This window comes from Bos mutus, chromosome 22 (assembly GCF_027580195.1).
Source record: "Bos mutus isolate GX-2022 chromosome 22, NWIPB_WYAK_1.1, whole genome shotgun sequence".
NCBI lineage: Eukaryota > Metazoa > Chordata > Mammalia > Artiodactyla > Bovidae > Bos > Bos mutus.
In genome coordinates, this window is record NC_091638.1 from 11,126,960 (window position 1) to 11,144,430 (window position 17,471).

General features: G+C 50.3%; 1 protein-coding gene across 1 annotated transcript in view; it reads left to right on the forward strand.

The window, feature by feature from the left end:
• The first annotated feature begins 254 nt into the window (after positions 1–254).
• The window catches only part of ITGA9 (integrin subunit alpha 9), a 366,537-nt gene continuing 349,320 nt past the window's right edge, over positions 255–17,471 (forward strand). Inside the window, 1 exon segment of the mRNA XM_070360514.1 lies at positions 255–737. Coding sequence (XP_070216615.1) covers positions 553–737 — 185 coding nt within the window. The 5' untranslated portion in view covers positions 255–552.

The window sequence follows — 17,471 nt, forward strand, 5'->3', positions numbered from 1 at the left end:
CATTAACGTTAAAAGTGGGTTCTTTAAAAAAATTAATAAAATTAATGGTTCCTACAAAGACATATTAAGAAATAAAGAGTAAAAACACAAAATACAAGTAGGGTGGGCTCAGGACCCGGCGCCCAGGGCTCGCCGGGGACACTGGGCGCTGGGGCGGGTCTCTGGGCTCCTCCGCGGCCGCGGGAGGTGGTGCCGGGCTCGCGGCCCGCAGGGAGCGCTGCTGCGCCGTTCCGCCGCCGGCCACTCAGGCCGCCCACCCCGCGGGCGCGCCTCTCCGCAGTCCAGCGCCGCCCGGCCCGGGACCCACTCGCTCCGAGCGCGCACACTTCTCGGCTGGACAGAGGACGCCGGCCGCTCCGGGCCGCCCCTGTGCTGTCCTACGGCTCCCGCTCGGCCCACCGCCCCCAGCCCGGCACCGCGTCCCTCTTGAGCCCGAGCGCAGAGTTCCGGCCCCCAGGAGACTCTCGGCCGTCGGCGGACCCCTCGGCCCCTCCGCCGGCGCGCTCGGCGCCCTGCTCGCGGGGCTCAGGGGAGGGCGGCGGCCAGCTGGGGATGGGCGGCTCGGCGGCGCAGAGGGGCGCCGGGGGGCTCCGCGCGCTGCTCCTGGCGTTGGTGGCTGCAGGGACCCCTGCGGGCGCCTACAATCTGGACCCGCAGCGCCCAGTGCGCTTCCAAGGTCCTGCCGGGTCCTTCTTCGGCTACGCGGTGCTGGAGCACTTCCACGACAACACGCGCTGGTGAGTGCCCTCCCGGCCCGGACCCCGACCGCAGCCCGGCCCGGCCCGGCCCGGCCCGGTCCCGCTGCAGCCCCGAGGCCGCCGCCGCCTTTCCGGCCTCTCCACGCCGCCGTCCCGAGGGGGCGATTTAAATGTCTCCGTTGCGTGCAGCCCGGCCGCCTAGGAAAAGAAGGGACGAGGGAAGACACGGTCTTCGCTCCCGGACGACCCGGTGGGCTCCCCAGGAGGAGGGGGCCGGGCGCCTCTCCGGGTGGGAGAACCGCCGGGATTGCCCCTCGGCCTCCCAGGCAGTCTCGGCTTAACTCAGGGGCGCGAAGTAACTTGGTTCCTCTGCCTCCACGGGGCTCGGGAGGCCGGGCCAGCACCTCGAACGTCCCTCTCCGGGGTGACCGGCAGACTTCTCAGTTTCGAGAACTCTTGGTGACACCCCCCGCCCCCCCAACTCTCCCGGTTTAAGCGTCTCCTGCCGGCTTTGCAGCTGGAAGCGGTGTAACCGCGAAATGCGAGGGGGAGTGGGCCCGTTGTTCCTGGGGGAGATGCCAACTGAGTTGTCCTCAGGCTCATCAGGCCCTCTGGGGAAGCGAGCCGAGAGGGTCGGGAAGGCAGGGAAGGGGGACAATCCAGGACACTCAGTGACAAGGCCGGTAGGGCTGGCTAGTGAGTGATTTCTGGGGCGGCCTGGGTCTCACCACACATGGAGGCGGCTGCCCTGGAGACAAGCACTGTATAGAGGTCGAGGAGGACAGCTGCCCCCTGAAAGTCCCCCTGAGAGCTCTCCTCATTAGGCACCATCTGCAAAGCGGCACAGAGCTTGAGTGGCCAACCCCAGAGGAGAAGCACCAGGGAGGTTGGTCTCCCCTTGGCCCTTTCCTCCCGCCTAAGGGCAAATGAAACAACCCCAGGAGGGGTCAGGCACTCCTCAAAGAGTTAGAGGGTGGATAGTTCCCCAGTGGGGCCTAGGCGGCAGCTAGTCCTGGACTGGTTTTATTGTGAGCATCCTTAGGGATTGCAGGCTGGAAGGGCAAAGACCTCCTCTGTGCTCAGCTTGCAGTTCCGCCTGGAATTGGACAGAGACTGATGGAACTGGGAGGGTTGGTAGATTCGTCTTGAGCATTCCTGGAAAATCGGGAACTTTGTGACCTGCCAGCCCTTTAACAATCATGACGTTTAGGAGAGCTGCCTCCAGGAGAACCAGCTTTGAAGGTCTGTGTAGCTCCTGCCCAGTTCCCTGTCTCCCTCCCTACTGTTTACCCCAGTTCCTGAGTTAAAGGCCAACTGTCATTTCCTGCAATTGCCAAATCCCCCCTTGACAGCAAAGCAGGCTGACACCTTTTCTGTGTCCTCCCGTGTACTCAGTGTGCCCTGTGGACTTTGAATTTGGTAGAGAAGGTGGCCTGGGCAGGAGCAGGTAGAGAACACATCCCAGGATCCGAGGCTAGGCTCGGGGACTGTGTGACCTTGGCACAAAGCGTGTGGGGAGGGCTGTCAAAAATAGGACTAGTTGGGGCAGGGGGCTGCTGAGGAGGGGCAGGCGGGGAAGCTGAAGCATCACTGATGCGGGAGGACCTTTACCGTACAGAGAGCTGCCAGGACCTACCTCCTGGACTTGGACGGGCCGCAGGTGGAAGCTGCCCTAGCTCAGAGCAAGTAGGGGGAGTCAAGACCTGGAAAAAGAGTTCAGTCTGCTTTTTGTGTTTTTAAAGTCTTTTGGCCAAGCCGCACTGCATGTAGGATCTTTAGGTCCCCAACCAGAGATCAAACCTGGGCCCCCTGCAGTGGAAGCACAGTCTTAACTATTGGACCACCAGGGATGTTCCCAGTCTGCTTTGTTTTAAAAAAGGGGATGAGGAAAGCCTGTGTGATGTGAATAAATTTGGCAAGTGCAGGGAAAGACCCAGGGTATGTGGCAGAGAGGGGTTGAGGATGGAGGGTCATGCTGGTTAGTGGCCGTGGTGTCACGGGAGATGTGGGGCAGATATTTCAGGGATTCAGAGGAGCCCCTCATCACAGCCAGGCTGCTGGTCTCAAAAGCTTTCTCTCTGCTTCTTATACTGAGTGGGCTGCTCTTTTTTTTCTTATTCTTTTTTTATATTATTATTGAGATATAATTCACACATAACATTAATTCCAGGTGTACAGCATAATGACTTGATATACATATATATTTTGAAATGGTCACCACAATAAGTTCATCCTAACATCGGTCATCAGACACAGTTACAATTTGGTGTGCCATGAGAACTTTGAAGACTTACTACTCTCTTAGCAACTTTTAAATATGCAATACAATATTGTTAACTATAGTCACCGTGCTGCATATTACATCTCCACGACTTATTTTTATTAAATTCTCTTGGAGTATAGTTGCTTTACAGTGTCATGTTAGTTTCCACTGTACAAGGTGAATCAGTGATACATGTATGTATATCCCCTCTTGCTTGGATTTCCTTTCCCTTTCTATCACCACAGAGTATTATGTAGGGTTCCCTATGCTCTACAGTAGGTTCTCATTAATTTCCTATTTTACACATAGTAGAATCTCAATCACCCAACAGCCTGCTCTTTTTATCTGACTTCTTGTCCCTATAAATTTTCAAGTACCAACTAATCCCTCCTGTGATCTATTTAAAGCAGCTTTTCCTTTGCCTCTCCCCTACTCCACACTGCCTTGATTTTGTATTAGTTCTTGCTTATCTCCTTGACTTGTATCCTTCTGCTGTTTCTTCCAAGCATCTTGGGCTTTTGTCATAGCTTAGTCAGTAAAGAATCTGCCTGCAATGCAGGAGACCCAGGTTTGATTCCTGCATCAGGAAGATCCTCTGGAGAAGGGAATGGCAACCCACTCCAGTATTCTTGCCTGGAGAATCCCATGGACAGAGGGGCCTGGCAGGCTACAGTCCATGGGCTCAGACATGACTGAGCGACTCAACCAGCGCCAAGCATCTTGTCTCCCTTCTCTCGCTTCTCGGTCTTAGACCTTGAACATTATTCTCTGCTGACTGGGTTGCCCAGTCTTGGTGTACCATGGCCTTTGAAGGAAGAGACTTCCAGCATCTCCTATTTTCTTCTTTCTTTTCCTTCTATCTTTAGAGGCTAGACTTACTGTGATAATCACGAAACTTCCTCCAAAGGCCTCCCACTTGCATAGGCCTCTACCCAGGCCCTGTGCTTAATTCTGTACTCATAATTTTGTATTCATTTTCTTAAGGGTAGTTGTCCTGTATTTGTAGGATTCAGGCCCTGTGGAATCTGGAACTGCTACTCGGTCTCTACCTTAACTTTCAGCTCTGGGGTTTATTGATTGACTTAGTGACTGATGGTTGGGCTCTACCTACCAGGCAGTTCTTGGGTCCTGGATCTTTTAGCTTTGCTTGAGGGACAGGCAAGTTGTTTCCAATGATTCACGATTATAAACAGCAGCAGGGTAAACATCCTTCTAACAAAAGCCTTGCGGACATCCTTAATTATTTCCTTTGCATAAGTTCCTGGGCTTAGAATCACTCTGTCAGAGAGGGAGGGAGGCTTTCAGGCATTTTCTCTGAGTTTCCATAGTGCCAATGAAGCTGAAATGTGAACTTTAGGGGGATGTATTAATTGTGGAGTAATGTACCAAAGGGCTGCTCCAGTCCAATGGGGGAGCAGAGCCACCTACATGAAGGAGACTTCAAAAAGATGACAGAGTCGGGTTGGGTGTAAGTGGTAGACTTGACGAGGAAAAGTCATGTATTGAAACTCTGAATGGAACAGAAGGCAGTGTTCACTAAACCTCATGTCTTTCGTCTTTCTTCTTGAGCAGAGATTATTCTGTAGCTTCTTCATTCAGTCTTTCATGGTTTAATAGTTTTGCCTCATGCTAATTAAACACCTTTTTACAGGTGGGAGGATTTGTCTTGTGTAAGGTAAGGAGGGAGGGGAGTGCTGCGTGGCGGGGAGAGTGGGGGCTCTGCAGGGGTCAGAGAGGAGGGGTCCCCGGACCGAGGGCCCCCCACGCACACATCACAGAGCACCCGCATGTGCTCTGTCAGCAGAACTAGTTATGGGGACTAGTCTGTGTCTTCTCGAACCCCATAACTGAGCATTCCAAGCATTTCGTTTTTAAACCAGAATTGTCACTGACCTGAGGTCCTAGCTCTCCGTGTGTGGGGTGGTGGTGGGGGGCTTGCCTTCTGAGCCGCGGACCCTCATCCTGCACTTGCAGTCATGCTGCGTTGAGAACGGAGCACGACCCACCTCTCTCCGAGGGTGTGGCTTGAGTGGCCTCTGCCGCATGCTCTGGGCAGTGAGCGTTGTCCCCCTGGCCAGATGGACCGCAGTACCCCAGGGAGTGTGATAGACGTCGCTGGTATCGGTTTGGATGCAAACAGCAAGGGACTCGGTTTCTGTTTTTTCCCAGTGATCCCTGTCTGCCTGCCCTGAGCTAGCGTCCTCTCCCAAACCTGCCACCCCCAGCTCTTCTTGCCCCATTTGAACAACAAGCAAGAGGTACCAGGGAACACGGACAGAGCAGATTTCTGTCCCCTTCCTGTAGACATGGACAGTCCCTCAGCTGCAGGGCAGACAACTGTGACACCCTGTGAGATAAATACATGCAGCCCGGCAGGCGTCCAGGCCCCGGAACGGGGTTCTTTCACACCCTCCCCTCCCCTCCTTCCTCTGGGCCCCAGACGCCCCGGAGTCTGAGGCGGTTGGGTGCCCTGGCTTCCTTTCTGGAGACGTGCTTCCTGCCCCATCTCCCGGGACACATCAAGACGGCTGTGCTCCGGCCCAGAGCAAGTGCTCGGAAATGGAAGAGGCGCCGGCATTCGCTTTGTTAAGGTTGTCTGAGCATCACTCAGTGAGGAACAGGAGGCGATTCAGAGCCGAGGGGAACATGGCATCCTCTCATTTGCATGAAGCTTGAGAATTAAGAGAACAAGCTAGCTGGTTCTGCACTGCCAGTGCAGTGGCCACGAGCCAGCTGTATTGCCATTTGAATTAATTACTACCAGGGATTTCCCAGGTGGTCCAGTGGTTAAGACTGTGCTTTCACTGCTGAGGGCATGGGTTTGATCCCTGGTTGGGGAGCTAAGATCCTGCATCCCATACCGTGTAGCCAAAAAAAAAAAAAAAAAAATTGCAGCCAAATAAAATGAAGAATTCAGACCTGCAGTCACACCACCACATTTCAACTTGTCAGTAGCCACAGGTGCCTTATGGGTGCTGTTTTCAACAGCACACAGAACATTTTCACCATTGTGGAGAGTTCCAGTGCTTGTTTGAAGCAATGACTTGTGTCTTTTTTTTTTTTTTTAGTTACTATTGAATTTGTTACAATATCACTTCTGTATTATGTTTTGATTTTTTGGCCATGAGGCATGTGGTATCTTAGTTCCCTGATCAGGGATCAAACTGGCACCCCCTGCATTGGAAGGTGAAGTCTTAACCACCAGACTGCCAGGGAAGTCCCTGACTTGTGTCTTAAACAGCTCAATAGAGATCCAAAGGCAATGTAACCAAGAAAAAAAAGTCAGCCTCTGCATATCTGAGTATTAAAACTGAAATGAGGGAGCTTAAATTTAATTAAAACTTAATAGCTGTCAGCCTCTTTTCATCCATCAAACATTGGAGTGCCTGCTCTATGCTGAGGGCTAGCGATTCAAGAATGAAAAATGCACTCAGCCTGATGGATGAGAAGACTGTGGGCTTCTCGCCTTGTACGTCAGGCAGAAATAAGATGTGGGCTCCGATGTGGGAGGGCAGGTCCTCAGGCAGGCAGGGGGAGTTCTGATAGGCAGAAAAGAGCCCCATGAAAATAGAACCTTTGGAAGGGGGATGCTGGGATCATGGGCCCTGTTCCCCACCCCGACCTGGCTTTGTGCAGAGGCACCCAGAGATGCTGGTGGCAGCCAGGCTGTCTCATAACCCCTGTGGCGAGGTCTTTGCCCAGCTCTCAGGCTGGGCTGTAACCCCACTTCCCCATCTGGGTTTTCTGGAAGTAGCTTTTTCAGATCTTGTTCCAGGTTCTTACTAGCCCTGCAGTGCCTGCTTTTTGAAAGTGCTCAAGAAGAGATGACACGCGTATGAGGCCCCAGTTCTAAGGGGCCCTGGACAGCATCCCTTGAGGGTTTCCGTGACATTTCCCTGAAGATCTCAAGAAACTGGCAAGGGTGCTGTTTCCTGAGCTAGTGCTGAACACTGGCCGGGGCAGAGGCAGCTGTCACACTCTGGAGAGAACCTTCCAAGGCAAGAAGACAGACTCTCTCCAGCCAGTCTCTAACAGCCCAGAGTGTGAGAGTGTGAAGGGCCGGGCCCCGGCCAGCTCTGAGTCCCCAGCGAGCTGCTGCTGGTCAGGAAACGGTCTCCTTCTGATAACTCCCATTGTGATCTGTCTGCGGAGGATGCTGTTGTCACATTTATTAAAAGCAGCCATGGTGTTCTCAGAAACCACTTGCTTTCAAGGGTTTAACTTGAAACTTTAAGAAATGTAACTTTAAGAAATCAAAACAAATGACCCCATCAGATAGGACTTGCTGGGCATCTGCAAGAGGTCCAATCTTTCACAAGTGTGATAGTCTCTAGGGGAATCTTCAGGACCACATGGTGACTGGTGTCTAGTTTGCCAGATGGAGAAGTAAGGCTCACGGAGTTACATGCCTTGACCAGGGTCCATTCCAGCCTTGGCTAATCAGTGTGCACTGGGGCCCTCGGTCAGTCTGGGTCCTCCGGGAAGCAGATGCTAAGACAGAGATAGGAGTTGAAAAGAATTATGGGTACGGGGAGTAAGGCGGATGAAAGAACAGGGGAGATGAAACAGAATTGGGCAGGGAAAGCCTCAGACGGTGATGCGGGCCTGATAAAAGTCTCAGTCAACTTAGGGGGAAGCTGCTGTATAGAATAGGGAACTCAGCCTGGTGCTCCGTGATGACCTAGATGGGTGCGATGAGGGGGTGGGAGGGAGAGTCAAGAGGAATAAGATATAAGTATACTTAACAGCTGATTCACATTGCTGTACAGCAGAAACTAACACAACATTGTAAAGTAACTGTCCTCCAATTTAAAAAATACCCTATGATAAGCCATAGTGGAAAAGAATATTTAAAAAAAGAATGTGTATATATATATAATATATATATATACACACAACTGAATCACTTTGCTCTATAGTAGGAATTAACAACGTTGTAATTCAACTATACTTCAATAAACATCAGTAAGAAGAAGTCTTAGCTAACTCAACAGGGGCATCCCCAATCCCCAGCACCCCATATGATCATAGTCAGCCCCCGTGGTTGCCTGGGGAAGGCCTGGCCTCAGCTTGATTGCCTGAAAGGGGTGGCAGCTGGCGGCTGTCAGCTCACTGTCCCCTTGCAGCCCGATGGACGAGGTGCTGGGCTCAGTGGTGGACACGGAGCCCGTCATGTGTGAAGGGTCGTGTGAGGTGTGTCCCTCGGCCTGTGGCGTGGCTGGGATAATCTGTGCTCCTGCTCATCCTGCTGTATCAGCCCAGGCAGTGCTGGGATTCTGGGCTGTTAGGATAAGCCCCGAAGCAGACTTGCAGGGTGACTCTTCCTGACCTCGGGGAAATCACAGGCGAGGGGCGGAGGAGGAAGAGAGCTCCCACCTTATCCTGAGCCTCTGACCAGAGCTGCAACCCTGGTATCTTGTGACCCACAAAGCCTTAAGCCGTGTGGATTTGGAGGGACAGAGTAGTTGAACTGAGGCCGAAGCAGAGAAAAGTGTTTGATCATCACCTTTTTTTTTTTTTTTTTGCTAGAGGGAGCCTTAGGAAGTGAAAGCGAATCCAAGATTGGTGAGAATCCAGTCTTTGAAACCACAGGGTCACTTGGTCCCCAGTTTCTGCTTTTCTGGGACTCTTGTTACGAGTTTAAATTTGTAGCAGCAGCAGCCACAGCACTGCTGATTGCTTAGCCCATGTTGAGTACCGTTCTACCTGCTTCATGTGTATTGACTCAACATTCCCTACAATTGCTTCAGCTAGTCGTCATTGTAGCCTCATTCACAAGGGGGAAACTGAGGCATGGAGGGACAGAGTAGTTGAACTGAGGCCTGCACCTTTGCCTCTCAAGAAGAGTTTAGGGCCTCAAGGCACCCAGACATCTGTGTTGTGAGACTCTGTCCTGCTTTCCTGAGAAGGTTCTGGAAGCTTACCAATGACACCCTTTGCAGATGTTTATTCAGGACCCACTGGCTACCTGTGTGGAGATACTGGGGTTTTGCTTTCCAGAGATGCTCAGTCCCTCAGGAAAGAGGGACCAGTCATCCTGCCAGGGATGTTTGTAGGGTCTTCGCTCACCCTAGGTCACAGTTAGGACAGATATGTCCTAGGAAATATGGAACATTCTGGAATTCCCTGTATCCATCCTAACCTCTCTGGGTTTCCCTCCCTCCATCTGCTCCCTTGAGTGCTCCTGGCTCCCACGGCTTACTGAAAAAGTTTCCTTTGGAGAGTAGATGGGGAAGGATGCCACCTCTGCTGGTGTTCAGGATTCACCCCTGGATTTGTAATATTGTTAAAGAAACCCACTCAGACTCAGAATTTCTGTATAAATGGCCAGAAGTATGAGAGCAAAGATGATTTAGGTCTGCCCCCCACCCCCTGCAAAGCTCAGCATCAAAAAGGCATGGGATGAATTTCTTCCATCTCAGTTCATCTGTTGGTATGTTGAACCTCTCCCAGCCCTTCTGGACTGTCTAGCCTGGAAATGCTGCAACACGCACACACCCCAGAGCAAAGTTGGCTGTGTGCAGGCCCCTCCAAGGGCAGCAGTATGCAGGGTCCTGGCACCACCTCTGCACCAGCTCGGGTCCTGAAGTGGATGTTCTACACTCAGGGGAGTGGGGTCCTTCCTGACTCTGCCTTCCTTAGGGCCCCTGGTTCCCTGCTGCTGCTGCTAAGTCACTTCAGTCATGTCCGACTCTGTGCGACCCTATAGACGGCAGCCCACCAGGCTCCCCCGTCCCTGGGATTCTCCAGGCAAGAACACTGGAGTGGGTTGCCACCTGGTTCCCTAGCAACAACCAAATCCGTGGTCTGGGCCATAGCAGGTGCGCTGCCGAGATGTACAGTGGCCCTGCCAGCCTGCCTTCGCCCCCATTTAGAAGCTGTGTGTTCTTAGCAAGTTGCTTTAGGTGTTTGAGCCTCAGTCTCTCCTCTGTGAAAGAGGAACAAGGAGAGTTTGTACTGCATGACATTGTGGGGGGAATTAAATGAGATTATGTCTGCAAAGCCTGAAACATAACGTGTACCACGTAGTAGAACCTGGATAAATCTGAGTAGCTGTTTCTTCCTGTTTCTTTGAGCCAGCATTCCAAGCTAATGATCTTCATCCTGACTTCAGATGCTAAAATTTTGCTTTCAGAGCATTTGTTGATTCATTCATTTATCAAAATTTGAGCGTCAGCACTCCATACAGAAATGAATGAGACACTCTTTATTATGTGTCGTCTGTAAAATTTTGGTCATGCCCAGCATCAGTCTGCATTTTTGTTTATTTATTCATATGTCTGTTTCCAAAGATCTGAGTTGGCTACTTTCATAGGAGACTTGTGGGACTGTAAAGCCTGAAGTTTTTAAAAATCTTTTTAAAATCCAAGTATAATTGGTTTACAATATTATGTGTTTCAAGTGTACAACATAGTGATTCAATATTTTTATAGATTATACTTCTTATAAAGTAATTATAAAATATTGACTACATTCCCTGTGCTGTTCAATGTATGCTTGTAGCTTATTTATTTTATGTACAGTAATTTGTACCTCTTTAGGGCTTCCCTGGTAGCTCAGGCAGTAAAGAATCTGCCTGCAATGCGGAGACCTGGGTTCAATCCCTAGGTCAGGAAAATCCCGTGGAAACTGGAATGGCAACCCACTCCAGTATTCTTGCTTGGAGAATTCTGTGGACAGAGGAGCCTGGTGGGCTACAGTCCATGGGGTCGCAAGAGTCAGACACGACCGAGTGACTAACACACGCACAATTTCCTACCACTGTCTTGCTCCTCCCTGCTTCCCTCTCCCCTTTGGCGAGCACTAGTTCCCTGTATCTGAGTCTGTTTCTGTTTTGTTATGTTCATTTTTTTGTTTTATGGTTTAGGTTCCACACATGAGTGATTGCATATAGTATGTGTCTTTCTCTGACTTATTTCACTGAGCATAACACCGTCCAAGTCCACCCATGTTCTTGAAATTTTGCCATTTGCTTGCTTTCTTGTGGCTGAGTAATATCACATTGTATATATACCACATCTTTATCCATTCATCTGTCGCTGGACACTTAGGTTGCTTCCAAGTCTTGGCTATTGTAAATAATACTGCTGTGAATATTGGGATGCATGTATCTTTTCGAATTAGTGTTTTTGTTTTCTAGGAATGGAATTGTGGATCATATGGGGATTCTATTTTCAGGTTTTTAAGGAACCTCCATGGTGGCTGCCCCAGTTTCCATTCCCACCAACAGTGTGGGAGGGTTCCCTTTTCTCTACATTTGTTATCTGCAGTCTTTTTTGATGATGGCCATTCTGACAAGGGTGCGATAAAACCTGTCATTTCGCATGGCTCTTCCTTCTCTCAGAGAGCAGATTGGAAGCCATTCCTATTCTGGGGAGCCCTGTCCTTCATGCCAGCATCCAGATAAGTCTGGGAGCTAAATCCACACTTCCAAGGAGCTGGTGAGGATCTTAGCCAAAAAAAAAAAAAAAATGTAAAAGTATTGACCTGTTTTTCTTAGAGAAGAAAAATTTTTTCAAGAAACCAACAGGAAGACCTCAAGACCCAGGTCTCCAGAGTTCTGCAACGTGCTCTGGCTCTCAGATTTTAATGTCTACCTAATGCTCTCAGGTGGGGAAGGAAAACCTCAGCTCTTTGCCATGTTTCCGTCTCTGGGTGTATCTACCAGGGCCTGAGCCCCTGGCCGGGGCAGCAGCCTCTGAGGACCCTTTATTCCCATCCAGGGCGGCCAAGGGGGTTTAATTCCTCTCTGAGGCGGGCCCCTCCCTGTGACTCTGTTCTTTCCCCGTTGGTCGTGGAATTCCACCAGTTTCCTTCTCAGGGCGTGCAGGATTTGGCATGGTCAGGTAACTTTCCTGGCTCTGGCTCATCCAGTCCTGGCTGTGTTTTGCCTAGGAATGGACGTGGAGTGATTCCTGGGGTTTCCCTGAGGTGCGGTGGACAGGCAGCGATTGAATTCCACTCCTGTAACTAAAACATGGGTCCCCGGGGAAGTTTTGGTTTCGGGATCAAATGCCTGAAAGCAGACCTAATGGGTTTAAGGTTTTTAATCCCCACTTGCTGTCCTTGATCTGGCTGTAGTTTCGCCCTGCCGAATCACTGATGCGGTATTTGTGGGAGAGAGGAAACCTTGGGGACAGTGTCCGTTCCAAGCCTTCCCGAGGAGGCAGCTGTGTTTCAACCCTTTCCTGCCACCTGTGTCCCTGGGGAACTGACCCGTGGTTTGCTCTCAGAGGGTGAGGGGTAGGTTCAGAGCTGGATGGGTGGCTGGATGGGAGCCCTGGTGACCAGCTTCCCCCGACACGGGTCAACCAAGGAAGTGGCTGTGTTGGAAAAATGGAGCGCACTTAACCTGCCACATAGGAGGGAGTTCAGAGGGACTGGAAAGAGCATGCCCTTGGACGTGGGCCCCTGGGTTCAGACCCCAGCCCTGCCACTTATGAGCAGTGTGCCCATCGTCTCAGTAAAAACACGAAACGCTGCCTGGCAGGATTGCCTCGGACAGGAAATCAGACAATCCATGAGCATGGCTGGGGCCGGCAGATGAACAGATGGGCCCACATTTCCAGATAGGTGCGTGAACTGCTCATTTAGAGAGGCGGCACCTTATTGTAGTTTTGATTTGCATTTCTCTAATCCCATGGACGGAGAAGCCTGGTAGGCTGCAGTCCATGGGGTCGCACAGAGTCGGACACGACTGAAGCGACTTAGCAGCAGCAGCCGCAGTCATTATCGATATTGAGCATCTTTTCATGTGCCTATTGGCCCTCTGTACGTCTTCTTTGGAGAAATGTCTATTTAGGTCTTCTGCCCGTTTTTTGTTTGGGTTGCTTGTTTTTTTTGTTGTTGTTGAGTTGTATAAGATGTTCACATATTTTAGAAATTAATCCCTTGTCAGTTGCATTGTTTGCAAATATCTTCTCTCATTCTGTAGGTTGTTTTTGCATTTTGTCTAGGTTTCCTTGTTGCAAAAGCTTGTAAATTTGATCAGGTCCCATTTGTTTATTTTTGCTTTTGTTTCTAATGCCTTGGGAGACTGACCTAAGACTACACTGGTACAATTTATACCAGAGAATGTTTTGCTTTTATTCTCTCCTAAACATCAAGGTCATATTGTATAGCACAGGGAACTGTATATTCAATATCCTGTGACAAGCCATAATGGAAAAGAATATGAAAAGGATTATATATGAATCGGAGAAGGCAATGGCAAGCCACTCCAGTACTCTTGCCTAGAAAATCCCATGGATGGAGGAGCCTGGTAGGCTGCAGTCCATGGGTTCGGTTCGAGTCGGACACGACTGAGTGACTTCACTTTCACTTTTCACTTTCACACAATGGAGAAGGCAGTGGCAACCCACTCCAGTGTTCTTGCCTGGAGAATCCCAGGGACGGCGGAGCCTGGTGGGCTGCCGTCTATGGGGTCGCACGGAGTCGGACACGACTGAAGCGACTTAGCAGCAGCAGCAGCGTATATGAATAGCTCAGTCGCTTTGCTGTAGAGCAGAAATTAACAGAACATTTTAAATCAACTGTAAATAATGGCTTCTCCGGTGGGTCAGCTGGTACTTGCCTGCCAATGCAGGAGACACAGGACGAGGGTTTGATCCCTGGGTGGGGAAGATCCCCTGGAGAAGGAAATGGCACCCCACTCCACTATTCTGGTCTGGAGAACCCAGGGCTACAGATTGTGGGGGTTACAGTCCATGGGGCTACAGTCCATGGAGGTTGCAAAGAGTCGGATACGACTGAGCCCACATGCACACATTACTTCAATAAAATTTCAGAGTGGCGGGGCGGGGTGGGGCGAGGGGGTGGGGGTGGCTAACCTCTGGGCAGCACTTTTACACCAGCAAAGTGAATATTCTGGGAAAGTGGGAAGGTGAGTGAAGTTCAGCCTTATGGGGAGGAGAAAGGCTTCCTCTCATCCTTTGGGGACAGAGCCTCCAATCCAGAGTTTAAGCGTAGGGTCACCTGCAGAGCATGAGGCACCTTTTCCAGACAGGGTCATACCTGTGAGCGGCTGGCACCTGTCGACTCCCTTTTCCTCCTTTCTGGCTGATGTGGGGAGGGCAGAGTAGGGGAGTGGGCACTGCACCCGACTGCCAGGGTGCGTGCTGCACTTGGCATCTCTGTGGGCTCAGGTGAGTGCCATGACCTCGTGTGGCCACCTGCTTCTCCATCTGTAAAGGAGGAATAATATCAGTGCCTCCCTCAGGCTTGTGGTGAAGATGAAATGCAGTTCAGCCCAGAGGGAGCCTAGCCCAACACCTGCACACTCCCCGTGCCCAATACAGGCTGGTGGTCCTTGTAATTAGGAACCCGAGTTCTGAGTTAAGGAGGAGACTGGGAAGTGCCTGGGCAGTTTCTGTGCATCTTTAACTGGGAGTGAGATAGAGGAGAGCTTGATTCTCAGGGGTCATCTCTTCATACTGGCCCCAGATGAGAGTGATTGTTTGTAATCAGTGTAGGTGGTTTGTAAAACCACCTTCTTAGAAGTCACCTGGAGAGTTTGTAAAAAATGCATGTTCTTTTTAAAACAGATTTGTTTTATTTTTATTTATTTGGCTGGCTGTGCCAGGTCTTATTTGTTATGTGCGGGATCTTTGATCTTCGTGGCAGCACGAGGGATCTTTAGTTGTGGCATTTGAACTCTCAGTTGCGACATGTGGGGACCTGGTTCCCTGACCAGGGATCGAATCCTGCCCTCTTACATTGGGACCTCAGAGTCTTAGCCGCTGGGCCACCAGGGAAGACCCAGAAAACACGTTCTGATCTAGTGGAAAGGGGATGGAGCCTGAGATTCTGCCTTCCCCTTATGCTCCCAGTGGTTCTCCGTGCTGCTGCTCTGAGGACTGCAACTTGAAGTCAAGCAAAGGTCCGAAGCAGCCAGATGATTTTTCATGGGGAGCATGTTGGCGGGGACGCTCGGCTCCTTGAGATGGTAACTGTACAGAAGGAAGAAGCATCTTATTGTCTTATCAAGAGTGCCAGGAAAGATTTGAGGGGGAGGGTATGTCTGTGTAACTCAGAGTGAGAGAAAAAGCCAATGTCATCTTTTCAGTGGCATGCCCTGAACTCTGTCCTCTCTCTCAGGATCAGCCCGGCCGATAGCAGGGCTTCAGAAGAGGCAAACTCATTAGCTGGCCTGTGGAGCAGCCTTACTGGCCTGCAGCCTAGGTAAAGAGCAGTGCCAGGCTGTGGAGGAAGCCATGATGTTCTGTAAACACAGAGATACAGGCTCGTCCTCCCTCGAGCCACCCTGTGAATGTCAGGCGTATGTGTGCACACATGCCCCCTTATCTCTTGCTTCATTTCCTGTCACACAGGAATTGGGGGAAGAAACTTCCTCCTCCAAGCAGCTGATTAAGAGTTTGAACCAGACGGTGGTAATCGGGTACTTCATCAGCCATTGTTGTTGGAACCATTGAGTACCTTGGGCTTCAAAGGAAAGTATGATTCAGCAGGTCCTTTCTCCAACATTTTTTTTTTCCCTCTATTTTTGGGCTGTGCCACATGGCATGTGAGATCCCAGTACACTGACCAGGGATCAAACCTGTGCCCCCTGCAGTGGAAGTGTGGTGACCCAACCCCTGGACCACCAGGCAAGTCTCCCTTCTCCAACTTTAGATTTTGAAATAAATTTTTGCTTCTCTGTCTCAGCTCTCAGCTGGGAGAATCCATCCTGGGATTTAAGCTTTCCAGGTTGGATACCCAATAGAGGAATAGACCACTGTTTCTTTCTTTTTTATTTTAAATGTAGATCTATTTTTTGGCTGTGCTGTATGGAATGTGGGATCTTAGTTCCCTAACCAGGGATGGAACCTGTGACCCCTGCATTGGGAATGCTGTCTTAATCACTAGACCGCCAGGAAAGTCCCCTGCCATTGTTTCTTGCAGCCATTTCCCTTCCTTTGTACACAGTGAATTCTCCCCCTCATTTAGTTCTTGCGTTTTTGTGTTTTTTTAGCAGCATCTATTTCAGTTAGCAAATTGCCAACATCCGCTGGATCATAGAAAAAGCAAGAGAGTTCCAGAAAAACATCTATTTCTGCTTTATTGACTATGCCAAAGCCTTTGACTGCGTGGATCACAATAAACTGTGGAAAATTCTTCAAGAGATGGGAATACCAGACCACCTGATCTGCCTCTTGAGAAATTTGTATGCAGGTCAGGAAGCAACAGTTAGAACTGGACATGGAACAACAGACTGGTTCCAAATAGGAAAAGGAGTTCGTCAAGGCTGTATATTGTCACCCTGTTTATTTAACTTATATGCAGAGTACCTCATGAGAAACGCTGGACTGGAAGAAACACAAGCTGGAATCAAGATTGCCAGGAGAAATATCAATAACCTCAGATATGCAGATGACACCACCCTTATGGCAGAAAGTGAAGAGGAACTTAAAAGCCTCTTGATGAAAGTGAAAGCAGAGAGTGAAAAAGTTGGCTTAAAGCTCAACATTCAGAAAACGAAGATCATGGCATCCGGTCCCACCACTTCATGGGGAATAGGTGGGGAAACAGTGGAAACAGTGTCAGACTTTATTTTTCTGGGCTCCAAAATCACTACAGATGGTGACTGCAGCCATGATATTAAAAGACGCTTACTCCTTGGAAGGAAAGTGATGACCAACCTAGATAGCATAAAAGCAGAGACATTACTTTGCCAACAAAGGTTTGTTGTGTCAAGGCTATGGTTTTTCTTGAGGTCATGTATGGATGTGAGAGTTGGACTGTGAAGAAGGCTGAGCGCGGGAAGAATTGATGCTTTTGAACTGTGGTGTTGGAGAAGACTCTTGAGAGTCCCTTGGACTGCAAGGAGATTCAACCAGTCCATTCTGAAGGAGATCAGCCCTGGGATTTCTTTGGAAGGAATGATGCTGAAGCTCAAACTCCAGTACTTTGGCCACCTCATGCGAAGAGCTGACTCATTGGAAAAGACTCTGATGCTGGGAGGGATTGGGGGCAGGAGGAGAAGGGGGACAACAGAGGATGAGATGGCTGGATGGCATCACTGACTCGATGGACTTGAGTCTGAGTGAACTCCGGGAGCTGGTGATAGACAGGGAGGCCTGGCGTGCTGCGATTCATGGGGTCGCAAGGAGCTGGACACGACTGAGCGACTGATCTGATCTGATTTCAGTTAGCATTTATTCACTGTGCTGATATAAATTTGGAGTTGGTGGGAATTTCTGGACCCAGCCCTGTCCCATGGGGCTTTTGGAGTGAAGGAGGAATTTGACATTCCCCAGCTCCTGGAAAATCCCATGGATGGAGGAGCCTGGTAGGCTGCAGTCCGTGGGATCGCAAAGAGTCAGACACGACTGAGCGGCTTCACTTTCCCTTTTCTCTTTCATACATTGGAGAAGGAAATGGCAACCTACTCCAGTGTTCTTGCCTGGAGAATCCCAGGGACGGGGAAGCCTGGTGGGGTGCCGTCTATGGGGTCACACAGAGTTGGACACGACTGAAGCGACTTAGTAGCAGCAGCAGCAGCAGCTCCTGCA